Source organism: Haematobia irritans, chromosome 1 (genome assembly GCF_050003625.1).
Source record: "Haematobia irritans isolate KBUSLIRL chromosome 1, ASM5000362v1, whole genome shotgun sequence".
Classification (NCBI taxonomy): Eukaryota; Metazoa; Arthropoda; class Insecta; order Diptera; family Muscidae; genus Haematobia; species Haematobia irritans.
In genome coordinates this window covers 493142-515680 of record NC_134397.1, presented here as the reverse complement: position 1 = coordinate 515680, position 22539 = coordinate 493142, and the positions used below count along the sequence as shown (strand labels likewise).

General features: G+C 31.9%; 1 protein-coding gene across 2 annotated transcripts; it reads right to left on the bottom strand.

Moving 5' to 3' along the window:
• Nucleotides 1–5717: 5717 nt before the first annotated feature.
• LOC142219921 (glucose dehydrogenase [FAD, quinone]) lies at nucleotides 5718–21008 on the bottom strand. 2 transcript variants are annotated; one of them, XM_075288694.1, is made up of 4 exons: nucleotides 20895–21008; nucleotides 8062–9415; nucleotides 6320–6472; nucleotides 5718–6252 (listed from the first exon to the last, which is right to left on the bottom strand). In XM_075288694.1, exons 2-4 carry the CDS (start codon nucleotides 9394–9396, stop codon nucleotides 5896–5898), a joined length of 1845 nt encoding a protein of 614 aa, XP_075144809.1. In that variant the 5' UTR covers nucleotides 9397–9415; nucleotides 20895–21008; the 3' UTR covers nucleotides 5718–5895. The 2 variants fall into 2 exon arrangements, with proteins under 2 accessions (XP_075144809.1, XP_075144808.1); XM_075288693.1 differs by having other exon boundaries at nucleotides 20800–20993.
• Nucleotides 21009–22539: the final 1531 nt, after the last annotated feature.

Here is a 22539-nt window from a genome sequence, read left to right as displayed (position 1 = left end):
GCATGATTGTTAGAGACCATATACCAACACCATGTACCAAATTTCAGCCGGATCGGATGAAATATGCTTCTCTTAGAGGCTCAACAAGCCAAATCTGGGGATCGGTTTATATGGGGGCTATATATAATTATGGACCGATGTGGACCAATTTTTGCATGGTTGTTAGAGACTATATACCAACACCATGTACCAAATTTCAGCCGGATCGGATGAAATATGCTTCTGTTAGAGGCTCCAAAAGCCATATCTGAGGGTCCCTTTATATGGGGGCTATACGTAAAAGTGGACCGATATGGCCCATTTTCAATACCATCCGACATACATCGATAACAACGACTTGTGCCAAGTTTCAAGTCGTTCGGAAGTTAGCGTGATTTCAACAGACGGACGGACGGACGGACATGCTTAGATCGACTCAGAATTTCACCACGACCCAGAATATATATACTTTATGGGGTCTTAGAGCAATATTTCGATGTGTTACAAACGGAATGACAAAGTTAATATACCCCCATCCTATGATGTAGGGTATAAAAAACAGATTAAATACGTATATAATTTAGTTCTTCACTAATAGAAAAAGTTACGTTGTATTAACGAAATGGGTCGTTAAAAGTGAGCCAATGAAACAAATTCGTTAATACAACGAAATTTTTCGTTTTATAACGAATTTTCTGTTAATCAACGTATCTTTTTGTACTATTAACGAATATTTTCATTGTATTAATGAAAATGTTTTGTTATATCAATGAAATTTTTTCGTTGGCTCAATTTTAATGAAATTTTCTTTGTGTGTTGACCCGGTATATGGTATATAGGGAAGTGTTCAAATAATTACCAACGGATATGAAGTTTTGCGCGGTAATTAGAGAGCCGAATTCAAATATGGGGGTCGCTTTATAAGGGGGCTATATACAATTACGAGCCGATATGGACCAATTTTAGTGTGATTGGGGATACGTCTATCTGGGGCTATATAACTATGGACTAAATTTGGCATGGTTGTTAGCGGCCATATACTAGCACAATGTACCAAATTTCAACCGAATCGGATGAATTTTGTTCCTCCAAGAAGCTCTGGAGGTCAAATCTGGGGATCGGTTTATATGGCGGCTATATATAATTGGACCGATATGGACGAATATTTGCATGATTTTTAAAGACTAAATAGTTAGACCACGTTCCAAATTTCAACTGGATCGGATGGAATTTAGTACTCCAAGAGGATCCGTACCAAATTTCAACCGGATTGGATGAAATTTGCTTCTCTAAGAGGCTCCGGAGGTAAAATCTGGAGATCGGTTTATATGGGGGCTATACGTAAAAGTGGTCCAATATGGCCCATTTGCAATACCATCCGACCTACATCAATAACAACTACTTATGCCAAGTTTCAAGTGTTCAAATGGAGTTCAAAATTTCAAAAAGTGGTCCAATATGGCCCATTTGCAATACCATCCGACCTACATCAATAACAACTACTTATGCCAAGTTTCAAGTGTTCAAATGGAGTTCAAAATTTCAAAAACGTCTTTAGTGCTATACGAAGTTCAAGATGGGCGCATTATAAGTAAAATTTAAAAATTTTACTTAAACAATCAAATAACTTCATAAGCGGCTCATTTATTTCACACTCGGATACCTTTCAAAAACTTAGAATACCGCAAACTTGTTTAATTTTTAAAATACCATAAAATTACACACAGGCAGTAGTTACTCTATCTATGGTTTTCTGTTTATCGGAGTAATATTATTTTGTGTAAAGAGAATTTGTTTTGCATAAATGAAAGAAAATTATCTTTTTTTTTTTTGGCTAAAAGTACAAATTACACTAGTTTACACTCAAAATGTACATTTGATGAGAGGTGACTTTTCTCATGCATTTTGATCTTCTGAATTCGAAAAAAATGTTTAAAAAATATTTATGGAACAGTTTTTGAGATATCCCGTTATTTTTATTTTTTTGCTCGTTGTTGGAATTTAAATGAAAGGTATTGAAATGACGAATAATCGTGTATATTTGGATCTGCGATAAGTTAAGTGGTTAAAAAAATATCTATGCAACAAGGGCAAATTTTCCAAAAAAAATCATGTTTTACAGTGACCCATTTCCGCAGGGAAGGTACGACCATGAAGGTTTCTCTTCATGGTCGTATAGATGATACTCTAACGTAAGTAATAAGACCAAATAGAAGAAAAACAACCGAAAAATGACAATGTTATAAGCAATTGAGTGAACATATCCGACGTCAAATAATGCATATATGAGCCACTCACCCTGTGTGGCCAAGTGGTATTTTTGTGTAGGGTGAGTAGCATTTAAGTTCCAACAACGATATAATCAGACATTTCTAACCCGAGATATAATTTGTTTAGTGAAAAAAGAGCGAAAAACTAAAAATAACGGAATATCTCAAAAACTGTTCCATAAAAAAAATAATTTTTTTTTTCGAATTCAGCAGATCAAAATACATAAGAAAAGTCACATCTCGCCAAATATACATGAAAAAATTTTATTTAGTAAACTAGTGTTATTGATATTAATTTCCTTAACACAAATTTACAAATAAATCATTTATAACAAATGGTCCATTCAACCTATTTATTTTTTTGCTAATAGTCATCGTTATGTGAGCATGAGGTAGTTGTAATGGAATGATTAATAACATAAACTTGGCAAGGTTAGTTTCAAAAGCTATTAATGAATCTTCAACGATTTGTGGACCTGTAGTTCATTCATGCCATAGTTCCGTAGATAAATAAAGCATTCCTATGCATATATATAGATCCAAAGATTTTGTATTTACTGTTATTTATGTTGGTATTTATTCAGAACTCGCAGTTTTACATATCTATACATTCGTTATATATCTCCGTCGTCAACTTTATATTTTTACTCCATTCTCTCTCCATCTCTCTCTCTGAGGTTTCTAAACATATATGTATGTATATGTTTATACGAAATTTCCAATTTAATATAATGTGAAATTTAATATAATTGTGAAATGTGCGAATCCATTTACGTTCTTTAGTCGGTTTGATCGTTTGTGCTCATTAACATTATTAAACCATTACAATCTACTACACCCAGAAAAAAGTGACCCCTTCTTTAAGTTAAAATGAACTCATTGTGAAGAAAGTTGAACTTCGTATAGCGCCAAAGACATTTTTATTTGTTTGAACGATGTGATTTTCGTAGAAATTAGGAATAATGCATTCCATATATTAGTTAACATTTTCCTATATTTATATACCACTATACTACAGAATGAAAAAATTTAACTAATTTGAATTCATATATGGAATGATTTTATTGAAATTTTTTCATTCATTTCGACAAATCTTACACATTTGTAGTAAAACTTTTACTTCATAATTAGAACTGCTTACCTTCGTTTTTAAATACAATTTTATTTATTTCTATAAGCAATTTTATCTTCAATAAAAGACATGTTTTATTAATATATTGAATATATTTATTAAGAATCAACAGCATCGAATCTCTTTGAAATATTAGTTTATTAATCCACTGTAAAACGCACTTTTTCTTCTTCTTGTACTTTTCACTTTTAATAAGTTGCTGCCTAATGATTTTGTCCTCCTTTTACAATTTCAATACCTACAAATATAAAAAATCATAAAACATTTTTGTTGCAAAATGTTAGCGTCACTGAATATTACCTGATAATTGAAGATTCCAAATGAAGACAAATGAAAGGGTTGTTATTCTGCTGGTGTTTTCTTTCTTTATACACTATCACGAACATTGATAGATTTATTTAAAAAAACGAAAATTTTTCTCACTAATTTAAAATAACAAATATTTATATATTTTATTTGTTATTTATTATATTATTTTACCATATTATTTTTTAACAATCTCTCCGTATACCAAAACAACGCGATTCCAACTAAAAAAACAACCGACGCGCAAATATATCGATTACACCCACGCGCAAACACATCGATTACGATGACAGGTATCGATTACAGGTAGACAATAGAAATTTAGGAAAATTTCCTATATTCTAACAAGTGTGTTTCCTTAAGTTTTGAAAGGATTGCATACTTCTTAGTACGAATGAACTAAAATATTTTTCTATGCCAAGTGTTGTTCGTATGTATGAAAAACTTTCTATTATAAAGGAAGTCGCAATTATCATTTTATAAGAAATTTTACTAATTTTGAGGAAACTTGGTTTTAGTTCGGTTTTTGTTTATTTTTACGAATGCTTTGTTATCGGTGAATAAAATTTTCTTTTTCAGTAGTAAATTCTTATACCCAGCGAAGAAAATAGTATGAGTAAAATTCCATGCCTTATTCAAGTTAATGAACTATTCCTAACTGCTTACAGTTTAGGATTTTTTTACTGAAACGAGTAAATTTTATTATTTTTCACAAAAATTTACCTTAATGGAAATAAAATGGATAAACTATATTGATGAAAATTTTTTCCTTTAGTTTCGAAGGCACTTTTTTCTGGGTGTATACTTGTACGTTTATGTTTTTTATTGCCCTATTTAACAACCTTGAACTCGTACTCCATGATGTTTTTAGAGATCAGTAACTCAAATCTTTTCCGGTATCTTCCATAAGAATATCACACTTACTTGGTAATTGCTTTTAAAAATAGCAGGTATTTAATTTAGTTTCAGAATGGATTTGTATGAGGATCAAGTACGCAGAAGAAGGTATATCAATTTTATGTAGTGTTATGCTATACTTCTATTACGCAGGGGTTCCCAATCAAATTATTGCTACACCCCCATCAAAGAAAACTATACTACTTACATTACTTGTATATATCAACTTTCTAATAGTTCCAAAAGTTTTTAATTGCTTTCTTCTTTATGGCTGTTCTATATGGGAAAATTGCGCTAAGACCCATATAAAGAGATTACAAACTTTTCAAAACTAAATATTAAAAATGTCCCTTAAATTACCTTGGCATTTCTCGACAATTTCACTACAAAATATCAGTAATGTCAACCAAGTTGTGGAAGGCATTGATCTAATTACGAATAATTTTCGAACAAAATGTACCTTCTCCATAAAACCTTTATTGTCTTATTTTTATTTTGAACATTAAAGTGCAACGATATTAATAAATCTATCAACTTATATTTGTAGAGAAGGTTTGTGCTAATACTTTTTCTCCAAACACATTATTATTAAAATTTAAGTTATTATACGACAATAATAATAATCTAGATATTATGCTAATCCACTTCTTTGCAATACCTCTAGAAAGATAAGAAACAAAAATGAAGAATGTTACTATTAAATAAAGATTGAATGAATTGCTTTCAGCAAACATTTTGTTTTAGTGCAGTTAGAATAAATGTATAGCTAGTGTAAAATTTTCTACTTGGATCAAATAAAGGCTTAACATAATTACAAACAAATATTTCTTTTACGCTCATTGGGAAACGCTGCTTCACACTTTCGTATAATTTGCGAATATTCTAATATTTCCATGTGTAACTAAAAAAAATTACCAACTTTATCGGCTGATTGCTCTTTCTAGGTCGTAGCAATTGGAGTATTTATAAGTTTTAGAATTAGTCAATTGAAGCGTAAATGTTTACTTTTGCCATTTAAAACCTAATCATCCACTTCTTCCGTGTATTTTAATAACCACAAAAGTCTTTGTTTTGTAATTATTCTCTGAAATTCAATTTATACTTACTATTATTAAATTTCATAATTTAATAAATTTATATTTAATTTTAATTACAATTAATGGAATCGATTTATTTGAATATAATTTATTTCAACGATTACTTTTTACTTAAAAATAGACTGAATAACAGTCGAGCAAGTCATTACATATAAATAGTACAACTAATGAATATATCACATAATTCCTTAATTTTTATGTTCAGCTCTTGAAGCTATGCGTTTCTGATCCTCCAACGATCTTTGATCATATCACAAGCTTTTTCAGCAATCATTATAGTAATTGCATTCGTATGGCCAGCTGGAATTGTTGTCATAATGGAAGCGTCAACAACTCGTAAATTACTCAAACCATGTACTCTCAATTCGGGGTCAACAACAGCTTCTGGATCGCTCTTTGGTCCCATTTTGCAAGTACCTGACTGATGCTGTAAACTAGAACCATATAGACGTAGGCAACATTTCCAATAATTCCTACTTCCAAATGTGTGTCCTTCACATCCGGGAAAGGGCTTTGTATTGAACTGAGTTCCGATGTTACGCATTGCCTTAGTTTTCGCTATACGCAAAATCTGTAAAGACATAGGGAACTTTAATATACAACTCCAACAGGCAATATGTAGTGCTTAAATCACTTGCCGTTTCTATTCCTTCAATCATAGCACGAATATCATCTGGGTCCTGCATAAAGTTCGGTTCCATTTTGGGCCAATGAAAGGGATTTTTGCTTCGCAAAGTTATGCGTCCCCTGCTTTTAGGTCTCAGCAGGACGGGAACCAAACCAAAGGTTTCCTGAAATAGGAATAGCATGTATTTAAGTCTAGTGCTAATATTTTTTGGAACAATCTGGTTGGTTCAGCGAAGAAAAATAATCGAGAAAGTTCAGCGGTTAAAACTAGAAGTGCCCATATGTAATAGGTACTTTTAGTTAATGTGGTATCACAATGGCCTGAATAGTCTAAGTGAGCCTGAATCTTAATCGGGCTGTCACTTTAACCTAACCTAGTGCTAATATCGCTTTTCGGTTCGAAGTGCTACAATATACGAGGGCAGTTCGGAAACTTCTTAGCCTAGCACAAAAAGCTCGGTATAAACAGAAAAAAATTAAGTGTTTTGGAAACTTCCATCTCTGTTATGAGCACATGTTAAATGTTATTTCGATCTGGCAACTCCTTCATATAAAAACAGGTGTTCAAAAAAGACGCATCGCAATTTTGTTACAATGGAAAAATTAGAAATGCGTGCTGTCATTAAATATTTACATAAAAAAGGTTTATCGGGACAAGAAATTCATAATGATACGGTGAATGTGTTAGGTGAAAGTGCTCCTCAAAATGAACGATTTTGTACGTTTTTGTGCGATAAAGTGTTCCTTCGTATTATTTCGTGCCAAAATTACAGGGATCCATCTATGTGTTTGCGAAGAGCATGTCAACGTTCACAGTTTCTCCGGTCGAACATTATATAGCCAGAATTTTCGTGCGAATAAGTCGTCCTTACACCAATTATTTATTATACCCTAAACCACATGGTAGTCAGGGTATAATAACCTTGATCTGCCAAAAATGTGCCTACTTCTTGTAGTACTGATTTTAGACTCCATAAAATATAGTAACCGATCTTACTCAAATTTAGCACAATGCAACCTTCTGTGGTATCAACCAAACCTGGAAAACATCGCCCAAATCGGTTCAGATTTAGATATATGTAGCTCCCATACATATGCATCGCTCGATTTTACCAAATTTGGCCATAAAACTCTTATTTATTAAACAATGTTGCTCAAATGTGGCTGTATTAGCCGATCGACTTACATGTAGACTTATATTGCCCTATTTTCACAAATTTGGATTTATTACTCACACTAATTGAGCGATTTCCTCTTTTTTTAATAATGGGATCAATATTAGTGGCATACTAACTCTGTAGGTTCAAAACCAACTAAAGTTGCTAATATCATATTGTGATAAAACTCTCATAACCATGTACCCCTTAGTGTTCTTAAAAATTGAAATGCGGTTTATCCCCCAGACCTTTACCATTGATACCTCACAAACAATGTTTACTAATTCAGTAGGGGTGGTTTAAGGTATGATATAGCAGGCCTCGACAGACTTTCTACTTTATGGATTTATTACTCACACTAATTGAGCGATTTCCTCTTTTTTAATAATGGAATCAATATTAGTGGCATACTAACTATGTGGCCCCACCCGACTTTCTACTTTACTCACTTGTTTATTTTTAGTAAGGTTCAAATATATAAAAAGGGAAATCCCTAATTCGAAAAGAATGCTGATTTTTCTGCGAAACCGCGAAATCTTAATTCGCAAGAAAAAAAATATTATATTTTATGTCATTTTTATGGATATTTTTATTACCTTATCTCTTAAATCCTGATATACTTGACGATAAAATGAATCGGGTATTCCTATCAGGTTTCTCATTGTACCCATGTAGTCACCACTCAATGATCCTGCTCCCAAGACTATTTCCATATCTGAGTAATCTGAATCGTATTTCGAACTTGGCGTTCTCACAAACGCCAACGCTTCAGCTCCTCCAGGAACTGTGTAAGGACCTTTTCCTTCCAATAGATATTTAAAAATATCAGTAGGGTTTATGACCCTTCTGTCATTCAGTGTGGTTTCATTTACAGAGAACACTAAACCATTTAGAGTTACATGATCTTGAAGATTATAACCAACTTTAAGATCCTTCACCATCGTAATGTTAAGAGATTCGAGTGTTTCTCTAGGGCCAATCCCGGACAGCATCAAAAGTTGCGGAGACGCGATTGTACCAGCTGATAATATAATTTCCTTTGTGGCACGAATAGTGTAAGTTTTCTTATTTTTAATAAATTTGACACCCTCGGCCTTGGAATCGTTAACTATAATTTTAGTAACCCATGACTTCATGGAAATATGCAGGTTTTTTCTATTTATTATTGGTCTAATAAACGATTTACTACTGCTGCATCTTCGACCATCTTTGATAGTAGCTTGACTTCTACTGAATCCCATCATATCCTGTCCATTTGGGTCTGTTATATTGTAACCCATTTCATAGCTGGATTTCAGAAAGGCTTTCAACAATTTAGATTTGTAGTCAGTATATGCCACATTTAGAGGACCTTTGGTGCCATGGAATTTTGAATTTCGTAAATGTTCAATTTCCATGTTTTCAGATTTCTTGAAGTAAGGCAATATTTCATCATAGCTCCATCCATAATTTCCTAAAGCTTCCCAGTGATCATAATCCTTTCGATGACCACGAGAATATAGCATAAAATTTATGAGACTGGTACCACCCACACCCCTACCCTTTGGCCAATTACAAACGCCTCCTTCCAATCCTTGGCAGGCATTTGGGGTTGGATCACTTTTGTATCCCCAATTATAACGCGTAGCTTGTGTCAATGCAGCAGTCAATGGAACATCACTTAAAAGTGTTTCCTGATCGCCTGCTTCCAAAACTAGAACCGATGCGTTACGTATCTCACTTAGCCGATTAGCTACCACACATCCTGCAGATCCGGCTCCAATAATGATGAAATCATATTCTGCAAGGAAATTTATGGTATCCGGAAGTCTAGTATGGAGCAACGATGTCTCAATATCTCGCACCAAATCAACAATTCCTTGTCCATATGTCGACACGAGTACCAATGTCATAATCAAGCAGGTGGTCTGTAAATGAGCCCGTCCGTCCATTTCGAGGACATAAAGCAATCTGAAATATAAACAAAATCAATTAGTGTCTGCCTACTTACGATATCCATATTTATAGAGATTTAATTTCAATTTCACATTCATTTATTTATTAAATATAATTTCCAGTATAACAAGATTATAAATTATAGTACAGGAGTAAAATAGTTAATTATTCGCCCAGAAAAAAGTGCTTTCGAAACCAAAAGAAAAAATGTTCATCAATGTAGTTTAGCCATTTTATTTCCATTAACTTAAATTTTTGTGTAAAATAATAAAATATACTTGTTTCATTAAACAAAATCCTAAACTGAAAGCAGTTAGGAATAGTTCATTAACTAGAATAAGGCATGGAATTTTACTAACACTGTTTTCTTCGCTGGGTATAAGAATTACTACTGAATAGGTAAATTTTCTTCACTGATAACAAAGCATTCGTAAAAATAAACAAAATCCGAACTAAAACCAAGTTTCCTCAAATTTAGTAAAATTTCTTATAAAATGATAATGCTGACTTCATTTATTATAGAAAGGTTATCATGCATACGAATAACACTTGACATAGAAAAATATTTTAGTTCATTCGTACTAAGAAGTATTCAATCCTTTCAAAACTTAAGGGAACACACTTGCTAGAATATAAGAAATTTTCCTATATTTCTTTCATCTACCTGCAATCGATACCTGTCATCGATGTAATCGATATGTTTGCGCGTGGGTTGTTTTTTTTTTATACCCAGAAAAAAGTGCCTTCGAAACTAAAGGAAAAAATGTTTATCAATTTAGTTTAGCCATTTTATTTCCATTAAGTTAAATTTTTGTGTGAAATAATAAAATTTACTTGTTTCAGTAAAAATACTAAACTGACAGCAGTTAGGAATAGTTCATTAACTAGTATAAGGCATGGAATTTTACTAATACTGTTTTCTTCGCTGGGCATAAGAATTTACTACTGAACTAGAAAATTTTATTCACTGATAACAAAGCATTCGTAAAAATAAACAAAAACCGAACTAAAACCAAGTTTCCTCAAATTTAGTAAAATTTCATATAAAACGATAACACTGAATTCCTTTATTACAGAAAGCTTATCATACATACGAATAACACTTGGCATAGAAAAATATTTTAGTTCATTCGTACCAAGCTGTATTCAATCCTTTCAAAACTTAAGGAAACACACTTCTTAGAATATAGGAAATTTTCCTATATTTCTTTTATCTACCTGTAATCGATATGTTTGCGCGTGAGTTGTTTTTTTAGTTGGAATCGCGTTGTTATGGTATACGGAGAGATTGTTAAAAAATAATATAGTAAAATAATATAATAAATAACAAATAAAATATTTGTTATAAATTAGTGAGAAAAATGTTCGTTTTTTTCAAAATTATTGAACATACATAAAAAACAATAAGTCTATCAATGTTCGTGATGGTGTATAAAGAAAGAAAACAGCAACAGAATAACAACCCCTTCATTCGTCTTCATTTTGGAATCTACGATTATCAGGTAACATTCATACAGTAACGCTAACCTTTTGTGAAAAAATTGATTTATGATTTTTTATATTTGTAGGTATTGAAATTGTAAAAGGAGGACAAAATCGTTACGCAGCATCTTATTAAAAGTGAAAGGAACAAGAAGGAGCCACCGTGGTGCAATGGTTAGCATGCCCGCCTGGCATACACAAGGTCGTGGGTTCGATTCCTACTTCGAGCGAACACCAAAAAGTTTTCCAGCGGTGGATTATCCCACCTCAGTAATGCTGGTGACATTTCTAAGGGTTTCAAAGCTCCTCTAAGTGGTTTCACTGCAAGGTGGAACGCCGTTCGGACTCGGCTTGTCATTGAGCTTAACATGGAATCGGGCAGCACTCAGTGATAAGAGAGAAGTTCACCAATGTGGTATCACAATGGACTGAATAGTCTAAGTGAGCCTTATACATCAGGCTGCCACCTAACCTAACCTAACAAGAAGAAGAAATGCATTACGTTTTACAGTTGGTAACTTTACATGGAAATTGGAAATAGTGGAATAATAAACTAATATTTCAAGGCCAGTCGATGCTGTTGATTCTAAATAAATATATTTAATATATTAATAAAACATGTCTTTTATTGAAGAAAAAATTGCTTATATAAATACATAAAGTTGTATTTAAAAACGAAGGTAAGCAGTTTTAATTTTGTAGTAAAAGGTTTACCACAAATATGTAAGATTTATCCAAATGAATTAAAAAGTTCAATAAAACCATTCCATATATGAATTCAATTCAGTTACATTTTTTCATTCTGTAGTATAGTGGTACATAAATATAGGAAAATGCTAACTAATATATAGAATGCATTCTACCTAATTTCTACGAAAATCACATCGTTCAAACAAATAAAAATGTCTTTGGCGCTATACGAAGTTCAACTTTCTTCACAATGACTTCATTTTAACTTAAAGAAAGGGTCACTTTTTTCTGGGTGTTGTAGTGTTATTCTCACAAATTTATGTACATTTTACGTGATCATTTAATATTTTGCATTTTTTAGCGACAACATTTTCGTAGTACTTCGCATATATACACAAAATGTTGATTTATTTCTATGTGGATTGCAAGTGCCTTAACTTGGTTAAAGAAGATGGGGCCGATAATACGTTTTTATTTGCAGCTACATGCACCTATTGTGTATTTGTACATTTATTGGGTGCACAATAGAGGTGTGCGCGTGACTGAAATTTCACTCACACCCCTTCACGAGGCAAAATGTTTATTCACGCACGATACGTGTGGTAGCCAATCCCACTCACATACATTCACGAAATGACAACCAGTACTCACGCACGAACTACTTTTAAAGACTGTTAACATACGAGTATGAATTAAATGTTAATTTTTTTCGTGAGCGTGATTTTGCAGAAATTTTATTCACGCACATTCACGAACCGATTTCTCACACACGACATATTTATTTTAATCCCATTCAGGCACATTCACGAGAGATGCTTTGGATTTTGTTCACGACTCACGTGATTCACGCGTGTCACGCACACACTTCTAGTGCACTACACGCAGAGAAGAAACATGATTGTCACAATCATATTCGAAGAGCAAAATAATATGATAGCAGCTATTTTTGCGACCATGTAACCTGCAACCATGTTGGCTCAGTGAACATGGTTCTAAGAAAAATACTATTGTCCTCATCTAACATGTTATTATATTGATAAAAAGAATTTTGTTTCCATTAAAAGACAATGGTCACGATCTAAAATGTTATGTTATTCGTCAAAAATGTTTTCTTCTAGTTAAAAGAACATGGTCACAACCTAAAATATTTTGATTTTTATGAAAAAACTTTTTTCGTCGTCGAAAAAAGGACGCCACTTGAGAAAAGAAAACACAAAATCAACTTTGTTTATTTGTTTTCATATATTTATAAACTAATTCATTGTTTATTTGTATTTATAATGTCGTGCACACAAACATCACATATTTTTACACACTCTAGTTTGGTTCAATTTCAACAATAAGTAATCATTCCATATTTACTTCGTGCCCATCAAATGTACAAACGCAGACATCATGTAACTGCAAATAAAAATAAATTATACCATATATCAAAATGCAGAACAAAAACCAGGTACATTTTCTTCAATTACACTTTCCGTGGTTTTATACCACGTGCCATTTCTGAATAAATAAATTAACACAAAACACAATAATTCCGTATTCTCCGTCCATTCCAAGAAACAATCAGCACACGACTGACGCGCAAAATGAAAATCGTGTGTACCTGCTCAATGTTTTTATAAAATTCTTGTCGCTGCAAAAAAAAATTAAAAAATTAAATGGTCACGAAAACAATGTACATGGTCTTTATGGCCATGTAATGGTTGTAGACATGTCTATACGTAAACTATAAAAATACCTTTTTCTCTGCAAAAAAGTAAAAAATTGAATGGTCAGGTACATGATTTTCCTGACCATATAATGGTCTCAAATTCTATCATTTAAATAATAGAACATGTTTGCGGCATTTGAGAACCATTTAAATGCTTATTGCCAACATATATTTTTCTCCGCTCGAAAATTATTTTTACAAAGACAAAATACATGGTTTTCGGGACAATTACATACTCTAAATAAGCATTAAATTGATGCGGCAACCATGTCCAAACATGTTTTTTCTGTGCGTATACGTTCACCCAAAAAAAGTGAACCCACCGTGGAAGAAAATGTAGGTTTATTTTAGAAAATTTTAACTAAAATAGTTTTCTCATTGCAACACGTTATAAATAAGTTAATACTTTTTGTCAAACTGAAGAAATTTTTTTTTAAATATTTTTTTTCTGTTGTTTAAGAAAATTTCATATGTTGAAAGAAAAAATTGGATTTAAAAATTGTTAAAATGTCTTTAGCGCTGTACGAAGTTCAAGACAGGTACAATTTTAGTAAAATTTACTCTTTTGAGAGACTTATGAACTCAATTTAAGCAAACTTCTGAACTATATGAATATTTTGTAGTAAAATTGTGCACTATATTTGTATACAACTTGTTTTTTCTTATTTTTATTCACGTCATTAAAGTCAGCAAAAAATTATTCAAATAACGAACATTTACTCATATTGTGCAAAATTTATCTAAAATCATCTAATCTTCATGAACTTGAATAAAGTTCAGTTGGCATTAGAGCCCCTTTTATCTGGGTGTAAATTTAGATATATATCAATATTTACGAGATATTTTTGAACGTGAACCAAAATAGAGAGTAGTCTCATAAATAGATGACGTTTTCTAGCAGTGTCCTGGTTATCGCTTTAATAATCAATCAATTAAGAACTACAACTTAAATTGGCTGTTAAAATTATCATTAAATTTTTTGAGAGTGGTCGCAAGACGAAATTTTTTCAGCATTACTAACAGTACCATATGTTTCTACACAAAAAAAAGTGAACTGTTTTATAGGAAGAATAAACGAACTCGCACGAAAATTGAACTAAATTGTACTCCACATTTTGAGATTTCCACAAATCGTTGTTAAAACCAGGAAAATTTAATGCCCTGTTGTACTTTTTAACTGCAGTGCACGAAATTACACCCTCTCATAGAAGAAAAAATTAACTAAAACTAAAGAGAAAATCATTGGCGCCAAATCACACAGTAGTTCATTCTTACTATTTTTCGGACTCGTACGAAAAATTTATTTTGCTTTAGTTTATATTGAACTTATGTGTACGGCCATTGAACTTTATACCCACGTTTAGTTCATAAAATGTTTGAGACATTCTTAAAAAAAGAAAATTTCATTGGGCTGTGGAAAATTTCGCAAAAAATAATAAAATTTAACTACAAACAAGTAATTTTGTTGCGATAAAAGTAACTTACTTTTAGCATTGGTTTAACTACGGAAATTTTTTTCCGTGTAGTAGCGTTATACTTTCAGTCACAAACTGCAGGCATGCCACAATTACATGTCAAGAATAATTGCATTTTTTTGTTTCAAGGTCAAAATCAAGTTCAACCACTCATTGATAAACGATAGCAGGTTGAGTGGTTCATTGGTTTGGTATCTATGTATGGACATAAATACAAACACCATTGTTAAGTAGGAAATGTTTATGTAGAAAATAGCCCCTAACTGGTCCCCCTTCACATTTTGAACAAAGTGAGTGCATGCAGGATATTCCAATATTATTTCACTAACGAGTGCAGTCAAGAGGAGGACCCGCCCGACTTAAAACCATTAGCGTAGCTAGACAAAACTTAATAGACTGAAGTTATAGGTTCAATTAATGTTTTATTTTATAAAAATGAATAAAAAAATCAGACATCGACATAACTAGACAATTAATTTATAAAAAAGCAACTAAAAGTAGTTCCACACTTTTTCCCATCAAAAAAAATTGGGTGTTCTAATGGCACAACTAATGAAGAAGTTAATTATTTTAACTACGCAGGAAGTTGTTTTAGTTCAACTTTTTACAACTTTTCGTATGTTTAATGGGTAATTTTTTTAATAGGTTAAAAAAGAGTAAGAGTTCATAAAATGGTACAAATTTTTCCAATTTTGCCGCAACACTGCTAAAGCCATTCTAGAAAATTTTAATATTTTAATAATTTTTGAAAATATTCTATGTCAAATATTCTGACAAGCGTTATAATGCATTAAAAATCATAAAAAAAAATATTCGGGAAACCTAACCTAACCTGTGAGGGGGGGGGGGGGGGTGCTAAAATTTTTCTGGGGGGTCTAAGCCACCTCCCCAGAGGCCTTCCTACGCTTATGCTTAAAACTTTCCTTACTTGTTTTTTAATTCAAACATTTCAAGTAAGTTTTTTATACCCTAAACCACATAGTGGTCAGGGTATAATAAGTTTGATCGGCCAAAAAATGTGCCTACCAGAAATATTGATTTTAGACACCATAAAATATATACCGATCGACTCAGAATCACCTCCTGAGCGCTTGGTGTCCGTTCGTCCGTCCGTCCGTCCGTCTGTCTATGTATTGGTTGTTCACAGGATTCCGGTCGCAATTATTAACCGATTTTGATGAAATTTGGTACAGAGAGTTTTTTTGGGCACAAGGACGAACGCTATTGAATTTGAAAGAAATCGGATCAAATTTAGATATAGCTCCCATATATATGTATCGCCCGATTTCGACAAATGGGGTGACGTTGCGCGTTTTTTCAAACGGATCGTCACCAAATTTGGCAAAAGGTAATCTTTCCATCGCCCTTCAAGTCTGCAAAATTTCATCCAAATCGGTTCACATTTAGATATAGCTTTCATATATATGTATCGCCCGATTTTCCCAAATTTGGCCATAAATCTTCTATAGCACTAACTATATGTGCAAAAAATCATCGAAATCGGTTCAGATTTAGCTATAGCTCCCATATATATGTACCGCACGATTTTTCTAAATTTGGCCATAAAACCCTTATTTATCAATCGATCTTACCCAAATTTGGCTAAATGTAGTCTTCTATAGCACTAACTATATGTGCAAAAAATCATCGAAATCGGTTCAGATTTAGATATAGCTCCCATATATATGTATAGCCTCATTGTCCCAAATTTGGCCATAGAACCCTTATTTATTAACCGATCTTACTAAAAGTTGGCTAGATCCAGTCCTCTATAGCACTAACTATATGTGCAAAATTTCAGATGTAGATATAGCTCCCATATATGTATCACCCGATTTTGAAAAATTCGCCCCTAATAACCTTATGTTTGACCATACAGGCCTCATTTCTTAAACGATCTTACTCAAATCTTGCACAAGGTAACCTTTTGTGGTATTAATCAAACCCGCTTCGCTCCATTTTCCCAAAATTTGGCCATACACTGTTAGAAAAATATGTTTTTCATATGTTCCGATATAAACAAAATGTATTTCGGGCACGATTTTAAACCACAATATATTTAAGTGGGAACATGTAATGTTCCTAAACTAACACTAAATGTTTGGGACATCTATGTTAATATGTTAGAATATATTATGTTTGGGGCATGAATGTTTCATAAAAATCATATGTGTGAATACAAACATGTATAAATTTACAAATTTCGACTAAACATACATATGTTGTGATACTTTATTCAAAGCGACAGAGAGAGAGAGAGAGAGTATAGAGAGAAATAGAGATGGAAAACGGGAGAGTTGACGAAAGATATCAATATAACACAGCAAAAGAGTCAAAAGAGAACAATTTCTGTGAAACCGCTTGTATGTTGTTTCGGAAAACTGTTTTATGATAACGCCAAAAATTTGATATGCTTAAGTCTAAATATTATTTAATTTGAATAAAGAGAATAGACATTCGGAACCAAGAGAATAGACATTTGAAAAACAAACAGCATATGTTTTCGCCTTGAGAGCAGCATTTTATGTATGTGTGGACATGTGTTTTGTTTATCATTTTGGCATTATGGGCATAATTTTTTTCTTGGTTCCTTAAAAGAAATCAGGGGTTTTCATAAAAATAGCGAAAGGGCACTATACACTTTTTAGAGTTGGGACAGTAAAATGAAATAAAAAAACAAACTTTAGTTCCTCTTTAGTAGTCCACGAGGAGTTGACGGACACCATCAAATATAAAAGCGGGCATTAAGTTCGAGTTTTACAGCTAAAACAATTTAAAAAGTTTATTTTCTTTAAAATGAATTATTAAGAAAAATAAAAGGAAATTTAGAGCGATGGTGTTAAATGCTAGTAAAAAACTTTTCACTCCTAAATAAATTTATGTTTATATTATAAAATTATGTATGTATGTTTATACTCGTCTCCACGTTCTTCTTTTGTTAGTTTTTGAATTCCTTCCAAATTTTAAAGTTTTGTCCAAAAACAGTTTTTTATTACAAAATTGTTATTTTTGCAATAAAAAATAATATTTTATCCAAAAATCAGTCAATTTCGTTTATATCAAGCACTGTTACTGACTATAAATCTTTAATAACGCACATTTCGAAGTTTCATTTAAAAAAAATTAATATAGTATAAATATAAATGTGTAAATTAAAAAAAAAAAAAATGTTCGGTCGGAGCAGGGATTGAACCCACGACCCTTTGCATGCAAGGCAGACATGCTAACCACTGCTCCACGTGGCAAACAAATGTATGTTTCTGTTAAATAATGTTATGTTTGCATGGGCTCGTGGGCGCTGTAAACTATGCTATATAAATGTAACTTAAAACGATAATTATCTACTGGTGACTATAACAGCTACGTAGCCCAGTGGATAGTGTGTTGGCTTACAAACTGTATGGTCCTCGGTTCGATTCTCCGTGCAGGCGAAAGGTAAAATTTAAAAAATTTATAAAAGTGAATAATTTCTTCAACATTATTTGTATTACAGAAAAAGGTGCCAATAACTAATGAGCACAATCGTGTTTGGGAAAAATTCTTCCAAGCATATAATATTTTTGGCTCAAAATGCTTCCAAACATATAATATGTTCACATAAAACAAACATATTAATGTTTCGGCAGTATGCAATAATATATGTGCTTCCTGCAAAATATGTTTGGAACATATGTTAAAGAAGCGATTTTTTTTGAGGGTGTAGTACTCTTATTTATTAACCAATGTTACTCAAATTTCAAATTTTGATGTACTAGCCGATCGTACTAATACGTACTTGTAGCTCTTACATAAGAATATTGATCGATTTTTACAGAATTGTATTTATTACCCACACTAATTTAACGATTTTCTCTTTCTTAATAATGGGCTCAATATTAGTGGCATACTAACTCCGTAGGCGCAATATCAACACAGCCAGTGTTGCTAGAAGTAGGGGAAATTCCCTATATGTAGGGTTTTTCTAATATTTAGCGTCTTGTAGGGACGTAGGGCCACAATGTAGGACATTTTCACCCAACACAATTTGTAATAATTTTTATTTTGGTGGGTCTAGAGGAGGAAATTAGAAGCCGGCAAGGCTTGATCTTTAACAATGTGTGGTAAACTCTATTCCAGTTGAGAATTTTGTTAACATTTTATTTCTATAGAACATTTTGTCAAAATTGTATTTCTATAGAAATTATTGTCAAAATATTATTTCTATAAAAAATTTTATTTTTATAGAGATTTAACAAAAAAGATTACTAATTTGGGTAGAATTCTACCAACTGTGGCAACCGTGGTGGTAATACAAATTTATATTCTATGTTATATACGTTGCATATTCATGTTTTAAGATAATAAAGTACTTGGAACCATTTATGTTTTGTAAAATTTTTTAAATTTAACGAAAAATATAGTAGGGAAAATTCTTTGGGAATGTATGGGAAAGTAGGGAACTTTTTTTGTCCTTGTAGGGTAAACCGATTTTCCGTGGCAACATTGACTATGAGCTATAGTCAGATTGACACAAAGCACCCATAGACATGTACCCCTTAATTTTCTTAAATATGCAACTGCGGTTTATCTCCCAGACCTATATGTTACCCCACAAATGCTTATGATTACTAATTCTGTAATGGTGGTTTAGGGTATGATATAGTCGGCCCCGCCCGACTTTCTACTTTACTTACTTGTTTTTATATTATTTCACCTTTTGATGAAATAATTTTCTTGTAATTTTATAAGAGTTCATAAGATTTAGCTCTTTCTTATGCATTTTTCGATTACAATTTTTTTATATTCCGTTTACAACTATTTGTGCAAAAGAAAACAATTTTTTAGATACAATGCTTTGAATTCGTGAAGTGAACTTTTTACCAATTATTTGACAATGTTGTCAATTATATTTTTTAAAGGTGTCATGCGTTCTATAACCCAGCAAAAAAGAGGACGGAAGAACTCTATTTTGAATCCTTTGCATTGCTTTAGAAGTGCCTTGGAAGTTCATTTGAATGAAGATACTTACACAACTAAAAAACAACAAATTTTTCACCAATTTCACTTTTTACTTTCACTTTTACACTTTTATTTTCTAATTGTCTCATTTTTACAATAAAAAAAAAACTTTTTTTTTACAAATTAAAAAACATAACGCCTTAGCACACTCAGCCACATACGTCATTGAGCACTACGCATCGAAACGTCAATTCAAATGTTTGTGAGATGAACATAATATAACAGGCATAACATTCCAACCACTTCCTGAGATGTGGTTTATTAATATGAATGAAAAATAAAGAAGAAAACTGTTTCAGACCTTACCAGTGGTGATTTTTTTTTAAATATTATTTTTTACGTAATATATTACATTGTTTTCCTTTTGTTATATTCGGCATATTTTTTATATGTATAAATTTATTTTTTTCCATTAAAAATAATATAAAAAATAAAGAAATTAAAAATCTTCGTGATTTGTAAAACCTTCTCAAAGGAACTTCTATGGAGGTGAAAAAGTCAAACGGCACAGGTTCAAATCCCAGTGGGTATGTAATTTTTAATTTCATTTTTATTAATTTTTACATTTTTATTGATTATCATTTCTTTTTTTCAATTGTCTTAAACATAAATTTTCACTTAATACGGCTTAATTCCGTACTTTCTAAATCTTGTCCAAAGAGACTTTCAGGGATCCCCGGATGTGCTGCATAGACCGCAGCATAGAAGCCGGCCCTAACTCGTATAACATATCCGATATATTTGTTTTATTTGGAATATTCACATTCGCTATATTTATTTTGGCACTGACGATTCGTTTCTATTATTTATTACTTGTATATATATACCCTCCCAATGATGTATTCTTCATTTAAAACTCTAGGCTTCTGTTTCCGTTTTTACTTGAAGTAGATTTTCACACTAATGTATAACGTTGCTGCGACTATCAAATATAAAAAAGACGATTTTGAAAAATAATATAGACAATTTTAGTTATCAACTCAAATTCAGATCTATGAAACTCGGTAGTTAATTAGATTTGTGTTTCAATTTATTATTACTTTTTCAATCTAAATGGATTTTGAATCCAATTATTCTTATAGTTGTTATCACGTATTCGTTTATATTAGCTTTTAATCGAATAATTGTGCGTTACCAAAACCAAACTCTTAGCGTTGCAATGCGAAGCCGAATGCTCGCTTCCGACACTATTCGACAATTAAATGGTGATGTTGGTATGCGAACAAAAATCACCAGCAGCCGAAACGATAGCCATCATACAATAGTGTTACCAGTTTTTTGTGCTTTGAGGTATTGCTGACAAACAATGAAATCACGGCAATATATATTGCTGCATTATGTTCATTAAGGGTATTAGTTTTTAATTGTGTTCGACGTTTAGAAGCTATTAACTTTGTATTGCACTAAAGAAATTTCAAATTATTTTCTTCCAAATACGATTGTCTCTCTTCAATTAAACTACATCTATTTACATATTTGTACACGGACAAAAATGTCTGTTTTTCATATGTTCAGGTGTAAAATCTTTGAGCTTATAACTAAAGTTTTTAACATAACATATTTAAGTGCAAACATATGAAGTTCATTAAGTAGTATAAAGTGTTAGAGACATATGATGATGGATGGATGGATGGAAACATATATTATTTTAAAAACAAGTGAGTAAAGCAGAAAGTCGGGCGGGGGCGACTATATCATACCCTAAACCACCCCTACTGAATTAGTAAACATTGTTTGTGGGGTATCAATGGTACAGGTTTGGGGAAAAACCGCATTTCCACACTTATGAACATTAAGGGGTACATGGAAGTTTTATCACAATCTGAACAGAAATGACTGATATTAGGAGCTATAGTTGATTCTGAACCTACAGGGTTAGTATGCCACTAATATTGAGTCCATTATTAAAAAAAGATGAAATTGCTCAATTAGTGTGGTTAGTAAAGCCTAATTTCTGAAAATAAGATAATATATCTATACTCTTATTTATAACATTGGTTATAAATAAGAGTATTATCGCTCGATGCATATATATGGGAGCTATATCTAAATCTCAATCGATTTCGATATTTCCCACATTTGGTTGATACCACAGAAGGTTACCTTGTGCTAAATCAGAGTAATATCGGGTACTAAATAAGGCTAAGGTAATTTTTTCAAAATCGGGCGATACATATATATATATATATATATATATATATATATATATATATATATATATATATATATATATATATATATATATATATATATATATATATATATATATATATATATATATATATATATATATATATATATATATATGGGAGCTATATCTAAATCTGAACCGATTTGGATTACATTTTGCAGGTTTTGTTGATATTACAGGAGATTACCTTGTGCTAAATTTGAGTAAAATCGGTTTATAAATGAGGCCACTACGGTCAAAAGTATATATGGGAGCTATATCTAAATCTGAACCGATTTGGATTACATTTTGCAGGTTTTGTTGATATTACAGGAGATTATCTTGTGCTAAATTTGAGTAAAATCGGTTTATAAATGAGGCCACTACGGTCAAAAGTAAGGTTATAAGGGACAACTTTTTGAAAATTGGGCGCAACATATATATCTAAATCTGAACCGATTTGGATGATATTTTGCACATAGAGTCAGTACTATAGAACATAAATAAGGGTTTTTATGGCCAAATTTCTGAAAATCGGGCGATACATATATATGGGAGCTATAGCTAAATCTGAACCGATTTCGATGATTTTTTGCACATATAGTAAGTA

Coding starts and splice junctions, on each gene's coding strand:
- LOC142219921 (XM_075288694.1), bottom strand. CDS start 9,396: ATGGACGGACGGGCTCATTTACAGACCACCTGCTTGATTATGACATTG. Junction 6,473..8,061: donor ATCAGGATTTAAGAGATAAG/GTAATAAAAATA, acceptor TTCCTATTTCAG/GAAACCTTTGGTTTGGTTCC. Junction 6,253..6,319: donor TGATTGAAGGAATAGAAACG/GCAAGTGATTTA, acceptor ATGTCTTTACAG/ATTTTGCGTATAGCGAAAAC.